This window comes from Melitaea cinxia, chromosome 21, assembly GCF_905220565.1.
Source record: "Melitaea cinxia chromosome 21, ilMelCinx1.1, whole genome shotgun sequence".
NCBI lineage: Eukaryota > Metazoa > Arthropoda > Insecta > Lepidoptera > Nymphalidae > Melitaea > Melitaea cinxia.
Window position 1 is genome coordinate 8432399 of NC_059414.1, and position 21736 is coordinate 8454134.

Below are 21736 nucleotides of genomic sequence, written 5' to 3' on the forward strand. Positions count from 1 at the left end.
TTTTGTTGTTTAACTATGATTGTAATTAAAGATATATTTTTTCATATAAGTTAAAGTTTCTAAGAAGTAGTAAATAATTTTTAACAGTTCAACTCATTTTTATTGTAAATTAGACGATGTGAACCATAATTGAAAAACGTGAAAATACTGTACTACTAGAAATATTTTCTGACTACTACTGTGATCGGTCAGAACTACTTTGACACCATACTGCAATATAGACCAGTGCGTTTAGCCTTTGAAAATAGCAAAAAGTGAAAAAAATTATAGTAGGATGAAACCCATTGGAAAAGCAAGAGAACTCTGAGAACATTTACCATAGTAATGTCTTTTTTTGACACCATCTGAAAGTAGATATTTTAACGAACAATTAAATAAGACTTAAAAAGGTAAGTTTCACCAAATTGCGTAAAAATAAAATTGTAAAAGATCATCATCATCATCATTACAGCCTATACAGTCCACTGCTGGACATAGGCCTCCACAAGTTTACGCCAAAAATAACGTGAACTCATGTGTTTTGTCCATAGCCACCACGCTGGGCAGGCGGGTTGGTGACCGCAGTACTGGCTTTGTCGCATCGAAGACGCTGCTACCCGTCTTCAGCCTGTGTATTTCAAAGCCAGCAGTTGGATGATTATCGCGCCATCGGTTGGCTTTTTAATTTCCAAGGTGGTAGTGGAACTGTGTTATCCCTTAGTTGCCTCTTACGACACCCACGAGAAGAGAGGGGGTGGCTATATTCTTTAGTACCGTAGCCACACAGTACATTGTAAAAGATAAAAACAAAAAAACAAAAATGGATATTATAAAATTTTCACATGAATTTTGAGGTTATGTAAAAAAAGTGTAAATACAAAGGTTGTAGATCTTTTTACCTTTACCTATAACTTAGCCATTTAACTTTTTTCCATAAGCTATTTTTCTTTCTTTTATTTTCGTTGTATTCTCGTCCTTTTACAATGGGTTTCATACTGCTATATTTTTTTTTGGATTTTATAAATTATTGACACTGGTTTATAGACATTTGATTTGTTTTGTTTTTGAGAAATAATTTGTAACGAGTAAAGTGAAGTGAGCGGGTGTTGAAGAGGAGGCGCTAGTGTGGCGGTATGAAGTGTGAGGCTAGTAGAGGAGAGTTGATGGTGATGGGGTGAGCTATATAAATGTCTTGATCACAATTAAATTGGTTATTCTGCAGTGTTAAATTATTGATTAAAATAACTACTAGTGTATACATTTGAAATTTAAAAGATAAATTTGGTTAATCTGTAATATAAAGTGATTTGTGAAGAAATAGTATTTTTATTTGATTAATTTTTTTAATTATATTACATGTTTATTTATATTTTTAATAATACTATAACCTGGGATTCTATAAGTCGCGAGTGAATAGGTTACTTCTTATCTTAGACCGCATTTTCACTTAGACCGCATTTTCACTTATCATCAGGTGAAATAGTGGTCAAACGCAAGCCTATTATTGTATATAAAAAAATACATATTTTCCCTGAGTGCTTTACAATTGCTTACGGTACGGTTTTTATAGGTTACGAATATATTTTTATCTATTTATTATTGGAACGAAGTTCCTTACGGCAGGCTTGACATTTGGCTGTGCAACCGAACTGAAAAAAATGTGATACTAAAACCGTAAGAAAAATATATAACGGATGTGACTGATATTACATCAGTCACACGTCTGTATAATATGACGTTTCTAAAACTAAAGCAACTGAGGTAGGGCACAGCAGGAATTTCCTAATCAAAATATGGAGCAGCCCGACTGGGGTAGTACCTCGACCTTACAGAAGATCACAGCAAAATAATACTGTTTTCAAGCAGTATTGTGTTCCTGTTGGTGAGTAAGGTGACCAGAGCTCCTGGGGGGATTGGGGATTTGGTCGGTAACGCGCTTGCGATGCTTCTGGTGTGGCAGGTGTCTATAATCTACGGTAATCGCTTACCATCAGGTGAGCCGTACGCTTGTTTGCCGACCTAGACTTAAAAAAAAAAAAAACTAAAATATTACTAGTAAACTTTTTTTTAAATTATTTATGTAATTTTATACTGTCGACAAAAATAAATAAAGACATATGTTTTTTTATTTCACTTAATAGTTTGAATTTTATTATTATTTTCTGTGATTTATTTTATTTTACTGTATTTGTTATTTTCTAAAATACAAATTTTCCTAAATACTTTTGTACATACTTAACTAAAAACCAATCAACAAAATTAAAAAAAATCAAGAACTAGAAAATATATATAAAATTCAACATTTTTATTAAATTGTGTTGCTTCTATACTATCCGAAGGAACTTCGTTCCTACCTGGTGTTCCATGACACCACACAATTTTTTATTTATTTTATTTTCAGCGTCCTCTTCGTAACTGCCAATGGTTTTTTAACCGACTTCAAAAAAGGAGGAGGTTACTCAATTCAACCGTACACAATATATTAATGTATGTTCGGGGATAATTTCGTCGTTTATAAACCGATTTTGATAATTCTTTTTAGTAGGAAAGGAGATATCCCAAGCGTGGTACCGTGATAAGGAAACCAGGGTCTGATGATGGAATCCCAGGGAAATCAAGGGGGATCTATTTACTATTTTTTATTTAGATACATATACATCTCTGGTCTGGGTGTATAGGTCTGGGTGTTTGTGGAGTCCTTGTAGGTCTTCCCACCGTGCCTCGGAGAGCACGTTAAGCCGTCACACACAGGTGTGTGTATGTACAGGTGTACACAGTGTATGTGAATAACTGTGAATAAACAAATATTTTATACTAACGATAACTCATTAAAGCATCAATATGTTACTAACAACTAATAGCTGGTAACATTTAATACTTATCTAACGTATTTAAATTTATGAAGATTTTGGATCCCCTATTTCAAACACATAATAGTTTACAATAACTTCCCATACAATCATCGTTTTTTATTTGTAACTTTCAGCAGGGATGCTTGTCTTGTGGTCCCATTTAAATTTGATCGAGATCAGATTACCACTTGAAGTAATCTTTGATAACGCGTATTTACTTGTCTATTTTTCGTATCTTTACGTCAATCTACTTGTCAAATGAGATGTTTAGCACGCTTGTATTAGATCTTCCCAAATTTCTAATGTTCAATTACTGTTGCAACCAATCCATCCAAATGTTCGACAAGATCACGTGTTATGAATATAATAATCTCAATATCGAATATAGTAAATATTTGATATTGCCATTTGATATCTTATAATAAATTGTGCAAGTGATCATCAAATTTCAAAAACTTATAAGAGCAATCCTGTTTATTTATTTTTTTAAGTTTATTGTGGAGCGTTTCGCTCTTAAAATTAGGTCACATATGAACGTCGATTTATATTATCGAATCTAAAAACGTGTCTTAATTAATACATTTTCTCCTATAACATACAGAACTGCTGCAATTTTTAGCAATTGTAGGTGTATTGTTAAATTTTTTACAATATCAATCTTAACAAAAGGATTTATATCCACAAATAATCACTGTGTTGGATCTTCAATCTTCGCTATAAATAGTGGTATAGCAAATTGCGTATCCCACAATACAGCAAGGAAGGGTCTATTTGCCTGGAAGATTGCTGGAGGATCTTCGTAAGATAGAGCGACTGCTGCAAAACCAGCGGCACCTGCAGCAGATAACCCTTGCTCATCCACTGACAGGAATCCTGTATGAACCGCTTGAGATATTTCAGGTGCATAGGTTCGATAAGTGCCAATTCTTGTAAGATCTGTTCTGCGGTCAAATATTCTTGAAACATTCATCTGTAGCAAAAAACACTTCCAATAAATTACGAATTACAGCTGAACCTAAAATAGTGGTAAAAAACGCTTACAAGAATAAGGAACTGTTTCATGGATCGCTGGTAGAGTTAAATTACATATAAGTTATTAATAGATTTCAGTACCAGGAGGTAAAACAGGCCCTTGTAAATTATGCTATCTTAACTAAAAAACTACTGCTATTGAACTCACACACACAGTTTTCCGATTCGTAGATAAGTGGAAATTGATGGTGAAAAAGATAAAATTTATCTTTGGATACTTTTGTAGTTCAGGTATCTATCAATGAAACAAGATCAAGTCTTACAAATTAAACATACTGACCCTTTTCAGTACTGATATCATCTCAGTATCTGATCTGATTGTGAATTTTGGTAATTCCAATTGTATTTCAGTTTCTTCGAACTTGTGATAGCCCATTAATTTGATATTCGTTAATGAGTTTAATGTCTTGTCTGCATTCGATAATTGATGCGGTAAAATCAATATCAGTGAGTATTGATGACGCTAAAACAGAAATGCAACTCCACTTAGTTATGAAATATTTAAGAGTTTTACAAATAAGTGTTTTATAATAACTGATTTTGTTAAAAAAATATATTAGAAAACCTCAAAAGGCAGTATAGCGACGTAAGATTTAGTTTCCTCATCGATTCCATATTTAAATGAGTGACGAATACGCATGAATTGAGCCGATCTAGCTTCTCCATTCTTTAGATGGAATATTAATGTCTTCGTAGCTTCTTTTTTGAATTTAGTTTCCCACAGACCTTTGAAGTATACAGCATTTACAATCACCAATTGGGTGCTAGGATTTACAGCATCTACAATAAAATACAGACTATTAATTAATGTAAACAAAAAAATCAACTAAGAAGTAATATGTATTTATTTGCATGAACATTTGTTTACGCTTCAGTTTGTAATATCCCACTGCCGGGCATAGACCTCTTTCCCCATGTAGGAGAAGGATCAGAGAGAACTAGTGTTTAGATGGGCTTAATAAATTAAAAAGTAACTCACCAAGAATAAAATACGTAATATAACATTTGGTTATTAGAATTATAAACACTTACGATACGGCAAGAGTTGATTAATTTTATTATGTGTTTGAATGGAGATCCATTTATTAATTTGTTTCACTGCATCTATAGGCTTCGAAAAATCTGTGACAGTTACTTCACTCCCAAAATTGATTATGGCAGTCTCTTTGAACTCGGGATTTATTTCAAAACCATCTCCAATGTATACATTATTAGACACAGTTAAAATATTCCGTGAGTTACGTTTCTGTAAATATATTCATATTAATTATTTAAAACATGAATTAAATGTATAAATAATTCCTTAAAGGTTTAAGGGGATATTCATTATTAATACACCCACAAGTATTTTTTTAAATATTTTATAATATTAATGTATGTAAAAATATGTTCATAGTAATTTAAAAATTTCACTATTTATATCATGAAATATTTTATAAATGCCGAAAACAAAAAGAAGCTTAGGATATCAAATAAATGTTAATGTAGTATATGTAGGTAATTGTTATTGAGTACTTAAGACAGATAGTACGTAAAAATGTTAGTATGTATCCTTACACTAATCATGTTTAAAAAAGTATACTAGTCATTAACTAATGTTCTAAATTTGACCATAACAAAATTAATTTTGATATAGCTTATTAGCGCCAATACCCTTAATTCTTACTTTCATATCATAGGTAAGTCTTTGGTAAGTCGGCGCTACGACTTCAGGAGTCATTTGCAATGATCTCGTGATTTCATCTTGAGCCTCACCAACTACTCCTTGTTGTAAAAGAGCCAGTACGGTAGCTATTGACGTCGGCGAAACTATAATATTACCAGTTTGCAAATCATTTACGCTCTGTAATTTAAACAAAATACACCTGAATTACATTTAACAATAAGAATCATTATTGCATAAATTGATTTGATTGGATATTGTAGTTTAATCATATTTTTCTGCGGTCTATTAAAACGATAAATGAAAAAGTGAAAACAACAAATTTCGATAACTTTGATATTTTGAATATATTTTTCTGTATATTAATTACCTTCATAAGATTAACGCCGAAATTCGTTATTGCGTATGTAACATTATTAAGATACTCTACGTCTGTTTTTCCTACGCCAACAAATCTAACGGGTTTTGTGGTGATTGGAGATTCATCAGAATTAGGTTGTATCGATTGGACAACACTTATCTGATTAATATTATCGTTGGTTATCCTGTTATTGTTCGCTAAAGCTTCTTCCCTATTTTGATTGAGTTTATCATTAATATATTTGTCATAACTGCTTAGATCCTTATCGGAATTGCGAAAATAAATTCCAGTGTTACGATTATTTTGTCTCTGTGAAAAATTTAAGCCTCTGTTTTGTTGGCCATAATTATTGAAGAATGATTGTGAATTTACTTCAATCGCAATTGTACACAATACACAGAAAGCTAGAAACAGAAAACAAAAATTTATTAAAATAATGTTATTACTTCCTTAAACGATTAAACTAATCTAAAGAATGTTTTCTAATTAATATATAACAGCAATGTAATAGTTACGTAAAATCATCATTATTATTAATTTAGTCATTTACAATAAACACTAGTAAATTAAATCGAATCAAATTCGTCAAAGTTTAGACTTACCTATTACACTTTTCATAACTGCACAGTAAATATATCATGTATGTCAAAAATCTTATTTAATAACACTTTATATATTTAAAAAGTTAGTCGTTTATAAAAAAGTACATTCGCACAGCTTCAAATACCTCACGCTACTACAATGACCTTAAATAAGAATACAGCGATGTGGTTATTCTCAATAAGGAGTTGTTTCAACTCCTTGATTTAGAGTTTTAAGCTTTATGTCCTGACGTTAGGGTATTAAATTCAGTGTTAATATTTTGTTTTATACTACATTATAGTTTAATGATATGGGTTTGCGGTTTTCCCAGGGCAGCAGGTTTCCTCTACGCGCCTCTTAATTTCTGAATTTAATAAACATTATTGTAATATTATTTATTTAATGAAATGACTAATAGATATTAAAGTTGATCTAGAGATGTTTATAGAAAATTATAAATATATGGTAACGTAAAGCGTGTAATTTCCAATCGATTGTGCATTATATAAATTAAAGTATTATTATTATTGCACTTATTGACATAGGACACAGTAGGAAATATACTGCTCAAAATCTGGAGCAGCTCACTGGGGAATTACCTTAACCTTACAGAAGATCACAGCTAAATAATACTGCTCTCAAGGAGTTTGGTGTGATCCTGTAGTGAGTAAGGTGGCCAGAACTTCTAGGATCGGTTTGGGGTAGGATTGGCAACGTGCTTGCAATGATTGAGACATCTATGAGCTACAATAATCACTTACGCCGAGATACGGTGAGCCGCACGATGCGGATCGCCTCACTGCGAGGAATAAGGCCGCGCTGTGGTCTGCGCAGAGGATCATCGCTCTGGGGGTACTCCGGGGTACCGTACGGTATCGTGGGCTACAGCTACTGCTCTAGCCGGTGACCCCCCGTGGGAGCTCGTGGCGGAGGTTCTTGCCGAGACCTACTCATACGTCTCGGGTAGGAGGGCTCTCGGTGAGAACCCCACGTTGGACGGGATCCTACGGGTGCGCCGCATGGGGCAAGAAGCGCTAATGCGGAGGTGGGGGGAGGACCTAGCGGAGCAGCCATATGGCACACGCATAACGGCTGCCTTGCGCCCGGTCCTTGAGCGGTGGATGCGCCGTAAGCGCAAGCCCCTCACCTTCCGTCTTACGCAAGTTCTCACCGGGCACAGCTGCTTTGGTGAATACTTGTGTCGGACAGCCCAAAGGAAGCCGACGACTCGATGTCACGATTGTGGCGCAGCGGACGACTCGGCCCAACACACCCTCGAGGTGTGCCTGAGATGAGCGGCGCTGCTTCGCGATTTGATGACAGTCCTCGGAGGGGACTTGTTGAAGAATGACGAGCGGATGAGAGAGGAGGCCGCCGACGAGGTCTCCGTCCTTAAGCGACGAACAACGTTTAATTAAACGACGATTAATTTTTAACCGACATATTTTTTTTTTTACCGTATATATATATATATTTTCGTTTTTTATGTACGTTCAGGGATGACACCGTCATTTATAAACCGATTTTGGTAATTCTTTTTTTGTTGGAAAGGAGATATCCCTAGTTTGGTACCATGATAAGGAAACCAGGATCTGATGATGGGATCCCAGAGAAATCGAGAGAAACTCTCGAAAATCCGCATAACTTTTTACTGGGTGTACCGATTTTGATGATTTTTAATTTAATCGAAAGCCGATGTTTATCATGTGATCACATTTAAAATTCATCTAGATCTGATTACAACTTTTAGAGTAATCTTTGATAATGCGTATTTACTTGACTATTTTTTCGTCTACCTACGTTGTATTACTTGTCGATATAATTGAAGTCGGTTTTTCTTCGTTTGCCTGCAAACACAATTATACGCCTAGACCTTTCTAGCGATAAGACCGCCTTTTGTTCTTATCTCAATCAGAAAAATCAGAAATTACATGCAGAGCCATACATGCCCATCTTTTACAGCTTATGGACTTTAACCAAAAACTTTTTCTCTTCATCATTAGCAGCAGCTTAAGTGTACGCTTGTATGATGAAAGATGATTGAAATTTAAAGGAAACAAAAGGAAAATACTTTTCCACATGGATTTGTAACTCTTTCATCATCATCCTTTCAGCCTATCACAGTTCACTGCTGGACATAGGCCTCCTCAAGTTCACGCCGAAAATGGCGTAAACTTAAGTGTTTTGCCCATAGTCACCACGCTGGGCAGGCGAGTTGGTGACCGCAGGACTGGTTTTGTCGCACCGAAGACGCTGCTGCCCATCTTAGGTCTGTGTATTTCAAAGTCAGCAGTTAGATGGTAATTCCGCCATCGGTCGGCTTTTTAAGTTCCAAGGTGGTAATGGAACTGTGTTATCCCTTAGTTGCCTCATACGACACCTGCGGGAAGAGAGGGGGTAGCTATATTCTTTACTACCGTAGCCACACGGCACTCTTTAGATTAGCACATTAAAACAAACTGATCTGTTTCACTTTACTGTATTGCAGATACTAAAACATTAACATTTATTATATTTATATACATATTTTGCTGAGTAACCTACTTATGAAAGAATTTACAACATATATTATATATACATATACAAGTACTTACACATATACAAGTAAAATGGAGGTATCACAATTATTTACATTATTATAATCATTTTTTATTTCAATAATCATTAATTTTACTGCTCATCCTGTTTAAATTATTATAAAATTGTCACACAATTTACGATAAACAAAAACTTACCATTTCATTGTATTAAGTCAGAAGTAAGTCAGTTTTAAGTAATTCCAGTCATCTAGTTAAGTTCAGTCATTAAAAACAATTTAAAGATTAGTTATGTTCCGCATTCTCAAAAATATTTAAAATACTTTCATATAAGTTAGTAAAAATTTTATGTATAAGAAAACAACAGAATGGAAAAAATTTAAAAAATTCAAACTGTTATTAATGTTAAATATGATATGTTACTATACTGCTGTGGGCCTTATTCTAGTATCGATGACTGCAAGTTCGTTAGCAGAACTGATAATTTTCTGGGCTATATAATGGGGTGGTATGCCGTAATATTCGAGCGGTGCTTTATATTCGTAAATCGGTGATGATATCAATCGGACTGCCTTTCTTTGGATTGAGCAAACGTAAGAAATATTCGATGTTTTCTTTTCTGCTTCTTTAAATCTGAAAACATAAAATCACTATATAAGTAAATGCAAACTTGTATTGATGTATATTTGGGTATAAAAGAGAATTCGTCTTGCTTGCTTTCAGTAATTAATTATTTAAAAACTAGCTAAATCTCGCTGTTTGACAAGAGTAGATCTCGTGGGAATATCGGGAATCCACATTAATTTATATTCAATAATATAGTTACATCAAGTGTTTTTATATTACATATATATTCGTACTTTGTGTGGTTTTACGTTATATTTATATACATACGTACGTACCAAGTTACATTACAATCAATTTAGTAATTTTTGCGTTAAAAAATGAATTAAGCTTCTAAGAATATGATCTTACACAGGATTTCTTTGAAGCTTTCTCATTGCTTCCTTCTTTCTCAACAATAAGATTGCATTTCTGACAGCAGCAGCGCCGATCACTGATGGGTATTCGTTACAAAGGACTTTGTCTACCATTAAGCCTGTTATACAAAGAAAAGTCGCAGCTATTTCAATTTCACCAGGGTGTGAACTATCGCACCACCACGAGAGGTATGTTATAAATTCTTGAGGTAGCACCGGTTGAGTTGGAAATTTCTAGAAACAAATAAACAATTCATGACTGTTACTTATTACACATATCATACACAAAAGGTAAGAAGTGTAGTCATTTTACCAATTTGTACAGTACGGCTTTTTCGGCTGCTAGAAGATTGGCAGCAGTGAAAGCGTGACTTGAGCACTTAACTATTTTGTTAGCTGTTAAGACATGACCATGAATTTTCTGTGCTATCCAGTAGCAAGCTGCTGCTACAAGTTGCAACTTCTCCAACTGAACATGACCAACGGCTAATATCGAGTCCAAGTACCAAAGTGCTGTTTGAACTATTGCTGGGTTTCCATTACTGGCCTGGATATGCGTAAAGGAAATTAAAAGCAAATAATGTATAAAATTTATAAAATAAAAAACATGACCATATGTAAAATAACTTAAGCCAAAATGTGAAATAAAAATATTGTTTTTTAATGCTATTTTAAAATCCTAATGATGAGCCTTTTTTAACTTTAAACTATAACCATCTCACAGTCGTCACATTCTGTCATACCTAACGGCATCATAGTATCACCCGTATAATTTCTGACTATGTAGGAATGTTGGGGTAAAAGACTTATGTATTATACCAAATTTCTTGCTATCTACGTACCAAGTTTTAATACAATTTCTTCAATAGTTTTTGAATAGAGCAAAAATAATTCATCCTAACAAACTTTTGCGTTCATAATATTATTAGTACTATAGTATGCAGCATTAATCCAAAAAATGTACTCACGTTGACTTTCACCAGCCAGTTCGTTACACAAGCACGCGTTACGCTTGATATTCTTGGCAGTACTGTTTTATTTTCTATATTCAATAGATACGTGTACAAATCCCCTGTGTAATCTCGGTTTAAGCATACCATGTAAGATTTCTTAACTAAAAAAATTAAGTCACTACGATTATAAAAATATATATGTATAGTTAACGGGATACTTTTCAAAGGTTACCTCTCAACAACTACATCATATATATATATATATATATATATATATATATATATATATATATATATATATATATATATCTCAAATTTTAAAGATATAGTTATATTTTAAATTCGTCCAATAATTTTTTGTTAGTTTTCTTAACTATATTTTAAAAGCTGAATTTTTTTATTATAATAAATTATTAATTAACATAACAAAGCTTGATCTATGTTATTCATTCGCACGTAGCAAAAATATTTAACTCAGATTTTTTAAAATGATTATACTTACGATGATCTGGTGACTGCAACTTATCTCGCAAACATTCATCGAATAAACGTCGTTTATGTCTCTCATCACCTTTATCGTGTTTTGCTACTGGAGATAAACCTTGCAGTTCTCGACTGTGAGGTCTCTTTAGACTCTTTTTAATATTTCTAACTTTATTTGGTTCTAGTGACGGTGATTTAAGTGAGGGCGTTATTGCCTTTTTAGTTTCTCCAAGACAGTTCTTATTTTGATTTTCAACAAAATATCGTAGCTCATTACTTCTGTCACCTTCATCATCGCTTATAAGTATAACACTATTATCTTCTACAATATTGTCTTTAAACACTTTGTAGTCCCAATCTAAGTCTTCAGTATTTTGTCTGATAGTAACATATCGGGTATCGATCTTGACAGCGCATTTTGTTTTAGTTTTCACTTTTTCTACCTTCTCAGTTGTACAACTAGATTCTTCGTTTCTGGTTATGTTGTTCGGTTGTCTATTGATAGTTTTCAAAGGCTGCCTCTCAACATCTACATCTTGTCTTTTTATTAAGTTTTGTGGAATGGGAGGCAGTGGTTCTGTAGGGAGAGGAATTTTAGATTTTACCTTAAATCTTATATTCTCCTTTTCGGTTTCCATCGTACAAGAATAACTTAACCTCTATTTTTATTATACACTATTTATTTGAACAGCAATATTTGAATACTTTTTCTTTTTTATCACGACCAGCGCAACTTTTCAATTTTCCATGACAATTAATGGCTAAAAAAAGTTAAAAATACCCACTTTACATTTCTATTATTTTAGTTAAATCACAGGTTCAAAAATGATGTCGTGTTAACTATAAATAATATGACTATAAAAGTATTTTTTTAAAGATGTAAAAATATAAAAGGTATGTGTTAAAATAAAAGTATTGATTTTGTAAAAATAAATAATTTATTCTTAAAAATATCACAAAATCTAAAAAAATAAATAAACTTAAAACTAAGCTAACCTAAACTGTGTACTTTTTCATTATCAAATGCATCTGGTTTCGTTGGAGATATCTATTTCTTAAAATATACCCCAAAAGCTTGGGGTAAAAATACAAGCAAAATATTTAATCAGTAATGACACAAAGTGGAGGGCAGCTTACATAAGATAAATAACATAATATATATATTATATCTATCTTTCAAGAGTAACAAATTAAAAATGTTATCATTATATTATTTATTTCTCTTAAATATCAGATGGCGCTTGTGGGTCAATGACCTTGCCAGCAACAACGACAAGATTATCCACACGGTCTACTATGTAGAAGACAAATGGATGCTCCACACAGAATTTACGAGCTTCCTTAAGTTCGTTCAACGGAAGGTTCTTTAATGATCCTATTTCATCGATTTCTTCAACTGCGTTGCTTGCTGAAACAAAAATAATAATTTAAATAAATAAAAAATAGATCAAGTGCGAGACGGACTCGCACACCGAGGGTTCCGTACAAACGAAGTTATTAAATATGTTTTTATTATAATTATGATGTAACTAAAATTTTATGCTTTTCGCAATTTTTCCTTTATCTGTCCTTCGTACCAAATTTCAAGATTTTGAGTTCAAGTGAGTAATCTGTAGGTTTTAGTTGCCTTAAGAGTGTCGAAAATTTACAGCATAAAAGGCTGTATCTTTTGATTATGTTGAATTAGAAGTTTGATTTTTCACAGCTCTAAGGGACAGCAGACAGAGTAGTGATATGAATTTTAGCTTGATACCTTCACGCGTTCCTGAGAAAAGGGGTCTTGACAGATAGATGGACAACAAAGTGATCCTAAAAGGGTTCCGTTTTTTCTTCTTTTTGAAGTACGGAACCCTAAAAGTAACTAGCGTGGTAGGATTTTTATTTAAAAAAAAAGAACATTTTAATATGATTCAATTCCAATCACTTTTTTAAATTGAACTCAAAATTTGTCTTTTGAAAACGGGCGTATTATTTTCTAAATTTTAATTTTACATTAAAATACAACTAATAATTACCTCCGATTAATGAGGCAGATGAGTCAGTGTTGTCCACTCGCACAGCTACATTCTGCACGAGTTCTTGTACAAACAGGCCTTCCTTAGAAGAGATTCCTGACAATTCTGCTTCTCGACCAAAAATACTGCTTACACCAAACTATAAAAGTCAAAATATTAGAAGTAAGAATTGTAATATCGAATAAAGGATAAAAGTTAATATCAAAAATTTTAAAGTATATTTGGTATTGAGTCATGATTATCTAATTCCTATTTTAAATGCATCTATACAATGAAAAAAAAATAACAACAACTAGCAAAGTCAAGTCTTTAGTTTAAAAAATGCGCGTAGAGAAACACTAGATTATATATCTGACATTTAATGTGTAGATTTGAAACTGATAAAATGTGCTTTTACCTTAGCTAAGGCTGTAACTGGTTTGGTAGTTGTGTCAACATAGAAAGTTGGCAACGAAACATGTAATTCCTCTTCTTTAAGATTTTCTTGAATCTCCGATAACGATGTCGCTGGCAAGTCGGCGATCAATCTTATTAAACCGTCACGTGACCGTGGGACCAGCAACATAAGTGCATAACGATCACCCTAAAAATTAAATTTCAAATCAGCAAAAAATATTCTGAGCATCAAGTGTTAATTTTCAATTTAAAAGTTATTTCTCATATTTAAACTTAATTTTTTTTTATTAAATTCACTTAATTATAAAAACAGGGATTAACCATTGGCCAAGTGACTAAAAGGTCTTAGTTAATCATTATAAATAGTGTATATTTTCAAGAAACACGTTCACTATGATTTTTACTGCAATAAAATAGAGATATACTATTTAAAAAAAGCATTTTTTACTTACGTCGTAAGGTAACAAAATGGCTTCACTGTCCAAATCTGGTAAAGAGGTGGTCTTAAAAGTACCTCTTGTCTTCATCATTGGAACTTGCATTTTTTCATTGTTTGATTTATAAAAGACTCCAGGTTCCACTTTGTCGAAAGGTTTCTTCCAAGAACCACGGAAATACATGCCGTTAAAAATCAGCATCAATGAACTACTTGCTGTAAAGATACAAAATGTGTTTTAGTAATAAATGGTTACTATATTGATCATTGAGTATATTAATTACATTACATTAATTGTCTAATCCACTTATTAACTTTTGGCGTAAAACAACTTACTTTTACTAGATTTTTTCCCAACGCTATTTACAGAAATGCTTGAAGCTATATCATTTTTTTCGTTAAGCACTCTCAAACTGCGTGCATGATTTCTTGCCTCAACTGCAACCATAGTTTCTTCCTCATCGCCAAATTCTTCTTTATTTGCATCTTGAGTATTTTTTACTAACTTTATTTGTTCTTTAATATTCTTAGCTGGTTTATATTCGATGTAAGAAACATCTACCTTTTCTGGTATGTCTTCGACGGCATATGTTATTAATTTCTCATCTGTTTCTTTAGGTGGAATTATATCTGGAATCTCTTCATTATTGACATTCTTTTCTTCTTCATTATTTTTTGAGTCGAGATCATCAAATGAATTATACCTCTCAACAGAACGTACATCAGTTAAATAATAATCTTCCAGAATTTTCTTGTAATCCTCATTTATTGTATAGTTTTTGTAAATATAAAAGAAATTTTTCAGCTCTGGTTGATTATATTTATACTCATTCCTATATTTTAGGCGTTCCATTATGTTACGGTAGGTCTTCCTAGTGATATTTTGGTCTTCTGGTAGACGAAGTGCCGATACTAACTGGTTTCTGGTTTCACCACTTGCACCTTCCGCCAATATAGCGAGAATCGCTGAATATCCAAGAGGAGAAAATGCAATATTTTTACTATCGTCAATATAACCCTGGAAGATAATGAAAGAAAAACTCATTATTAACATAAAACGTTATACTTGTAATGATAATTATTTGATCAGCAGATATTTTGTTTTCTGAATGTTATTTAGTTGCTAATAGTTATGGCTTGTATTTAGTATTATTTATATAAACCATACCTGCAAAATTGTTGTAGCAAGTTCATTAGTGGCTTCTCCCACAAAACTCGTATCTTTAGATGGATGCGACCGCTGGCGACGCAACCAGCGTGCACTGGTGAGCCCAACGGCCACCATGAGAACTGAAATAAAAAAAATTACTGACTTGAAACCAACAGATTGAAAATTTATAGCTTAAGCTAAATACTTTATTACTAGGAAAAGAAAAAAACACTATTTACAAAAATAAATTGTTTAAAATATAACGTTTAAAAACTACGGTTTAGGTATGGTTTTTTATTAATTTAAGCACCAATACGTTACTTTAAAAGTGATTGGTTATAATTTGATGACGCAATTAAATAAAATTGTGATAATTCACTTACTTTAAATAAAATTGTGATAATTCACTTACTTTAGTAATAAAATAGATAAAGCCATAAAATAATTTACAATGATAAAACGATTAGTTACGGTAGTAAACGGTTACTGGTCTAACAGGAGCTTTATGCTATTAACATACATAGGAAACAAGATGTCCTTATTCTGAGACATCATTAAAGATAACTGATATCGACCGAACGAGTTGTGAGGAAGATTGTAGGTCGCTAGCGGTATCATTCCAGTGCACGTTCCTCTAAGATGCAATTTATTCGTTCCCACGGATTGTTTGTACTCGTATCGCAAGCGCTTTTTCTTAGTTATAATAAAATATCCAAAGCTTATTTATGGAGTGTATATGTAGAACCTTTTTCATCGTTATTATTTTTTTATAGCTATCAGTGCATTAATGTAGCGTTATATATTAACTAAATAGTAATGGTAATATAATAATGGTCTTAATTGACCTTTATAGTATATGACATAGTGTTTTTTTCAATAATTTTTACTGTGCTGTAAAAGTTAAATAAATAGATTAATTAATTAATTAAATTTTGTTTTTGTTTTAATCTTCGGATTACAAGAGTTTATAAACATTAGGTACATAATAACATTTATCATTTTATTATTATTCTAATTACTTTATAAAGTACTGTTCCTGCATTGACACTTCTATGGTTAAGTTTTTTTTTGTTGCTATAAAAGAAAGCGTTATATCATATAATAAGTATATATAACTTAAAGTTAAAATTATTAATACGCAACTGTGAAGATGGAAAAATATCTGTTAGTTTTTTTTAATAACGAAATCGATTGTACTAAAATTGTATATTACAGATTTTATTCCGGATTCCCGAAGATAAAATTGCAATGTTAAGACTATAAAATAACCGGCTACGACACGCAGATACGAGACTAAACATTTTTTTTTTGTATCAACGTCGATCGTACATTCTATAATATTAATTATAAAACAGAAAGCAGCTAGTTGTTGTCTTATAACACGCTATAGTTAAATTAAGTAAAAATTGATACTTTTCCTAGTTCTTATTTGTTATATTTTATAGGTAAATATACTAAAGCAGGCACAAGTTACACATTCGTATGCTTATGTGATGTCTATAAATAAGTGTACGGCGTGACATAGCATATCGATAATCAATCTATTTCTTTTTTACGAACCCGATTTCACGAGAGTAACCGAGCAAGACAGTCTTTGTTCTATTCATTTTTAAATAAAATGTTTGTTGTAGATCGTATAATGAAATTGCAGGAGTGTGTGATATCAAGTGTATTCTCGAACAACAGTGTGCGTTTGCGCCGTATATCTTATAGATGCACTTCACAATGCACTTAAGTTAGATCAACGCCGATATGTAACGCTTACTAGAGTCGATATTATAGCCAACGAATAACATGTAGTGTGGAAAACAATAACTTATACTTCAAAGAACACGGCTGATATCTATAAAGTAGTCTTAACGTTTATCCAAATAATTATTAAAGATATAACTAGTTTTGAATTTTGTAAAAGCTATTTTAAGCTCATTTTCTTAAAATGTATACTAACATTAATTAATAAATCGTTTCTTTAGTTATTAAGTCACACAAACAATAACACATTTGACATGATTTAGCAAATTCTTATTTTATGAAGTCGGTTAAGCCTAGTATATATCTTAACCTAGACTCGTATAAGTAAAGCACGGCAAGTGCGCGGTGAACGCACTGCGGTGACCCTACGCTATTGTACTCTCACGAATGAGTAGGTACCGTCAACATACATATAACACTATGTAACTATATATTAAAAACTAAAACTACATTTTATAACAATTGTAATACTTTTTTATGTTCAAAATAGAGTAATAATTTAAAATCTAAAATATGTCGTACAAAAAAAGTAAATATAGGCTTACATGAAGCAATTGCCGGCTACGGTATTTTTACCATTAAGTAAAATAAAAATTATGCCCAAAATCTAACCACAGTACTGCTATGATACTTGATACACACTACTTTTATCTTTGTATTAAATAATAAACTTAATTATTTTTAAATGCGAAATATTTTTTATTGATTGATATAAAAAAATTTGTGTAGTAATCATTGAAAAGGTTTTATTACATAGATCTGGCTGGATTCAATAAAAAGTTAAATTTTTTTTATGTCAATTCTACATTACAATCTAGTGCATACCAACTAAGAAAGTAATCAATGAGCGCACTCCGTCAATTAAATTATTACACTCTATTAAAAAGTAACTAATTTATTACTTATATGGCATGATTCACATTAATATATTTTTTTAATAACAGAAAATTAATTATATAATTTTATAACCATGAAGGACTTCTATCATCCCCGGAATTCATAATCATATCATCACCACATTAATTTGGTAAGTAATATCATACTACAAAAGTTGTATGTACTTATATAGCTACTACTTTCAGGAAGAGGTTGTTTTTTTAAGCCGATCAAATTTAATTGGCTTGAAAAAATACTATACGAAATAATTTTAAAATGGAATCAGACAAATCAATTTTCTATTTGTTTGTATATTTATTAAACAATTCTTGTATTTGTTGAGATTAAACAGTTGTTTTATAACTTTATTTATGAAATTAATTGAAAACTATATTCCACAAAAAAAAAGTAGTTAAAAGCTCACGCTACAAAGCAATGTGCTTTATATTAAAGGAACACTAAAAAACAAAAGTCAATCATGCAAAGAAAATGCATTTACTAAACTCGTGTCTTTCCAAGACCCGAATAATATACATGCAAATGGCTATTGTTTTTCTTTAAAATCTGTGAAATATTGTTCTCACGTAGAAACACGAAGAATTATTGTGTATAGCGGATGTCAACAAACAAGGTTGCAATACAAATTGACAGACACAGGTAACTTTTACCTGTGATCAGAGTTAGTTTACCGCAGCGAATTTTAAATTACGTAAAATCTGGTTTTAAGCATACAACAGGCTAATGGCGCATTGGTTTGATAGTTGGATGGCTAAATGCTTGAGCTCCATGATAATTATTTATATGAATGAATTACTATGAAATGCAAATTTTTTAGAATTACGAATGACATCAAATTTCAATTTTCTCTATTCCATATTTTAAGGGTTAAATTTCAATAACAGGAGTAAATTACATTTTCAAATACTATTTTCTTTTTCCTAGGTGTATACTGACACTATGAAGATTTCTAGGCTGGACTGCATTTTTTTTTCATAATATGTTAATGATCCATTCATGGTCATTCATGGTCTCATGGTCCTTACAAATATGACAGAAAACTTTAAAAGTTGTTAAGTATATCAGAAGTTATTAAAAGATACCTACTTACATTCTTACCCGTTAAATTCAAATAGCACATTTGTAAAAATAGCTTTCTACAAAGGAATAATTTTAATAATTTTCATACACGTGCTACTAAGAGGTAATTTTTTAGAGCCGGTATTTTAAAAATTAAGTTAAATTTTTTGTACATTATTTAAATAATTAACAGTTATCATAGTAAAAAATTGCAAATTTGAGCAAATACTTAGAAGAGATAAAGCCTCTCTAGTTAAAAAAAAAACCTTAATTTTATTTGAAATAATAAATTTTCATAAATGCACGTTATCTTGCTGAACTGTCCTACCTGTTACCGTACCGTACCGTATTTCATTATACTTAGGTATCATTAGTGACGAAGAAGAATTTGAAATTGATCCTTACAGATTGTTCGAATGTCGAAGTCTAAACGTATAAAATTACTGGGATCCCTTACTTTGAAATACGTTTTTGCGTAAATACTATAACTATTTTAAATGACGACAAACTACGAATAGTTGCAGGGATACAGCGTCTGGTGATTCATGATTGCACTAACGGTTGCAGGTTCACAACCTTCATTTAAAGTAGATAAAAACGTCAAATATACACATATCTTTTTTGTTTTCTAGGGCTATGTTTTTTGTTGTGCGTTTTCCGTAAACCTGATTTAGGAGTCCATCCTGTTTAGGAGTTATATCAACAGTTGCTGATAACGCTATGTGATATATGACGGTATCCAACTTAATTATTTTTTACCATCAAACTGCACTTTAGTCGTAAGACTTCTTTTCGCAATCTACGAATCACCAAGATGTGCTTAGTTTATCAGTTGAGATTGAACATGGCTAGTTTTACCTATTACTAATACAACTTAATCAGTAACTTATGAACGAGATACTTTAAAAATAAATAATTGAGTATATATATATAAATATAAATGAATGTTGCTAAGCGCATAACTCGAGAATGGCTCGACCAATGCGGTTTATTCATTTTTTTATATATGTTACTTAAGGCCCACGGAAGATTTCAAGGTACTACTTAATTTTAAAAAAAATATTGAAAAAAAATTTACTTTTAACTTTTGACAGAACGAAGTCTGTCCAGCCAGCTAGTTGTATAATATAATTATGTTGACAAACGTTAATTCCGCCAATAAAGTGTCACTCAGTTTTGCGGATTATGAAATGGTAAAGTATTTGGTCCAATAAAGAATTTGTTATTATTATTATTTATCACCAACCGATAAGAAGTGTGAGCCTTGGATGTCGTGGACTCGGTAATAAAAAATTATTTCTAAGTTAGCCAGGTATGTTAACATGTTAATTAGTAACTTACACAGGAATAACGGCTTCATTTCATAGATCACTTGCTTCGAGTGTTAACTGTAAAAAGAAAATATGTTAATTGATCAACGTGTTATTATACAAAAACAGAAATAAAAAACTTTCATAAAAATTTACATAAAAACTTTCCACACTGACAAGTCCAACAAGCTCGAAAGTGTTTTTATATGTATTAAAATGGACATCTTGCAGAGTCAAATAAATTATTAAGTATTTGGTATATTCTTGATTATGCGTATCAACAAAATATTATTATATAAAAAAAAATATATAAATATTTAAATGTACAACTAAGAGTGAAGAGTGGTCTGAAAATAATTATTCATGTTAATAATATGCATAAATATAGTATATTTTCTACAATAGATATTCATTCATCTATAAAAAAATATTTTTTGAAAATCGTGACAACCTCCTTTAATCATATCCTATAACTCAAATAAAAATTGAGACGGAGGCAAATATTTACCGATGATTACGTTATGATATTCGTGGTATTTAACCCAAAATATGTATGCACACGCTCGCGGTGACATTCATAAACCTCAAAATATTTGTTAATAAAACCGGCTTTATCACTTTTAATACTTAAAATAGGTACCTAAACAACTTAGAATCAATGATGCCATCGCCATAATTAATCCCTAGAAGGCCGTTACTCACTTAAAATATACTTTAAATAAATACAATTTGTATTCAAGTTACTTATTTATTAAAGACATGGATATTCTAGACATGGATTTATCGTTAAAAAGTAAACTTGACCTAGATTAAACATTTCAATAAATACTTACACGCGAGTAATGTACACTGGCACAATTTAAAAAGATGCACGATTTAAAAAAAAAATCAGTCGTCAGATGCGCGGGAAGAGCAACCGCAGTCGCGCTTGCCTCCGTCGTGAATGACGTGCGCGGAAGCTGCTTCGCCATACTTTATATCAACATTTAACAGTTATGTTTGAATAAACAATAGTCGCTACAGAACTGTCTGTGAAAATTAAAAAAATATGGAATTGTAATATCAGTGATCATCGACTCGACGTTGATTGTATATATATATTTAACTGCTTACTAATTGATATAAATCGCAGTTAAATTAATAAATTTACTAAATTGTTTTGTGCTATTATTTTATCATTTTGTATGATAACGATCTGACACCTACTACTTACTTTTATATGACTGAAAGATAAATTCATTAACGATGTAGTAATAATAAAAAAAAATAGTACTAACTTAAAATCGGACATCAACTTCAGAA

General features: G+C 31.7%; 3 protein-coding genes across 3 annotated transcripts; all 3 read right to left on the bottom strand.

The window, feature by feature from the left end:
* Window positions 1-3290: 3290 nt before the first annotated feature.
* On the bottom strand, window positions 3291-6640 carry LOC123663831 (leukocyte elastase inhibitor-like). The gene is made up of 7 exons (XM_045598466.1): window positions 6490-6640; window positions 5897-6291; window positions 5530-5706; window positions 4896-5109; window positions 4429-4643; window positions 4144-4326; window positions 3291-3801 (listed from the first exon to the last, which is right to left on the bottom strand). Exons 1-7 carry the CDS (start codon window positions 6503-6505, stop codon window positions 3520-3522), a joined length of 1482 nt encoding a protein of 493 aa, XP_045454422.1. The 5' UTR covers window positions 6506-6640; the 3' UTR covers window positions 3291-3519.
* A 2512-nt stretch (window positions 6641-9152) lies between these two features.
* On the bottom strand, window positions 9153-12111 carry LOC123664174. The gene is made up of 5 exons (XM_045598772.1): window positions 11442-12111; window positions 10955-11100; window positions 10300-10533; window positions 9982-10220; window positions 9153-9639 (listed from the first exon to the last, which is right to left on the bottom strand). Exons 1-5 carry the CDS (start codon window positions 12058-12060, stop codon window positions 9429-9431), a joined length of 1449 nt encoding a protein of 482 aa, XP_045454728.1. The 5' UTR covers window positions 12061-12111; the 3' UTR covers window positions 9153-9428.
* A 230-nt stretch (window positions 12112-12341) lies between these two features.
* Window positions 12342-21378, bottom strand: LOC123663830 (serine protease inhibitor 3/4). Its single transcript, XM_045598464.1, has 8 exons — window positions 21268-21378; window positions 20466-20512; window positions 15438-15559; window positions 14606-15287; window positions 14286-14485; window positions 13835-14020; window positions 13438-13576; window positions 12342-12830 (listed from the first exon to the last, which is right to left on the bottom strand). The coding sequence occupies exons 2-8, from the start codon at window positions 20482-20484 to the stop codon at window positions 12646-12648; spliced, it is 1533 nt and encodes a 510-aa protein (XP_045454420.1). The 5' UTR covers window positions 20485-20512; window positions 21268-21378; the 3' UTR covers window positions 12342-12645.
* Window positions 21379-21736: the final 358 nt, after the last annotated feature.

What these genes read in the sequence shown, in the direction of transcription:
- LOC123663830 (XM_045598464.1), bottom strand. An exon ending in CCATTTTGTTACCTTACGAC is followed by an intron (nt 14,021 to 14,285) that starts GTAAGTAAAAAA and finishes TTTAATTTTTAG; the next exon opens with GGTGATCGTTATGCACTTAT. An exon ending in CAGTTACAGCCTTAGCTAAG is followed by an intron (nt 13,577 to 13,834) that starts GTAAAAGCACAT and finishes TGACTTTTATAG; the next exon opens with TTTGGTGTAAGCAGTATTTT.
- LOC123664174 (XM_045598772.1), bottom strand. Translation starts at nt 12,060, where the DNA reads ATGGAAACCGAAAAGGAGAATATAAGATTTAAGGTAAAATCTAAAATT. An exon ending in AAGCCGTACTGTACAAATTG is followed by an intron (nt 10,221 to 10,299) that starts GTAAAATGACTA and finishes ATTTGTTTCTAG; the next exon opens with AAATTTCCAACTCAACCGGT. An exon ending in AAGCTTCAAAGAAATCCTGT is followed by an intron (nt 9,640 to 9,981) that starts GTAAGATCATAT and finishes TTATGTTTTCAG; the next exon opens with ATTTAAAGAAGCAGAAAAGA.
- LOC123663831 (XM_045598466.1), bottom strand. An exon ending in GACTTACCTATGATATGAAA is followed by an intron (nt 5,110 to 5,529) that starts GTAAGAATTAAG and finishes ATATATTTACAG; the next exon opens with AAACGTAACTCACGGAATAT. An exon ending in TCGCTATACTGCCTTTTGAG is followed by an intron (nt 4,327 to 4,428) that starts GTTTTCTAATAT and finishes TTTCTGTTTTAG; the next exon opens with CGTCATCAATACTCACTGAT.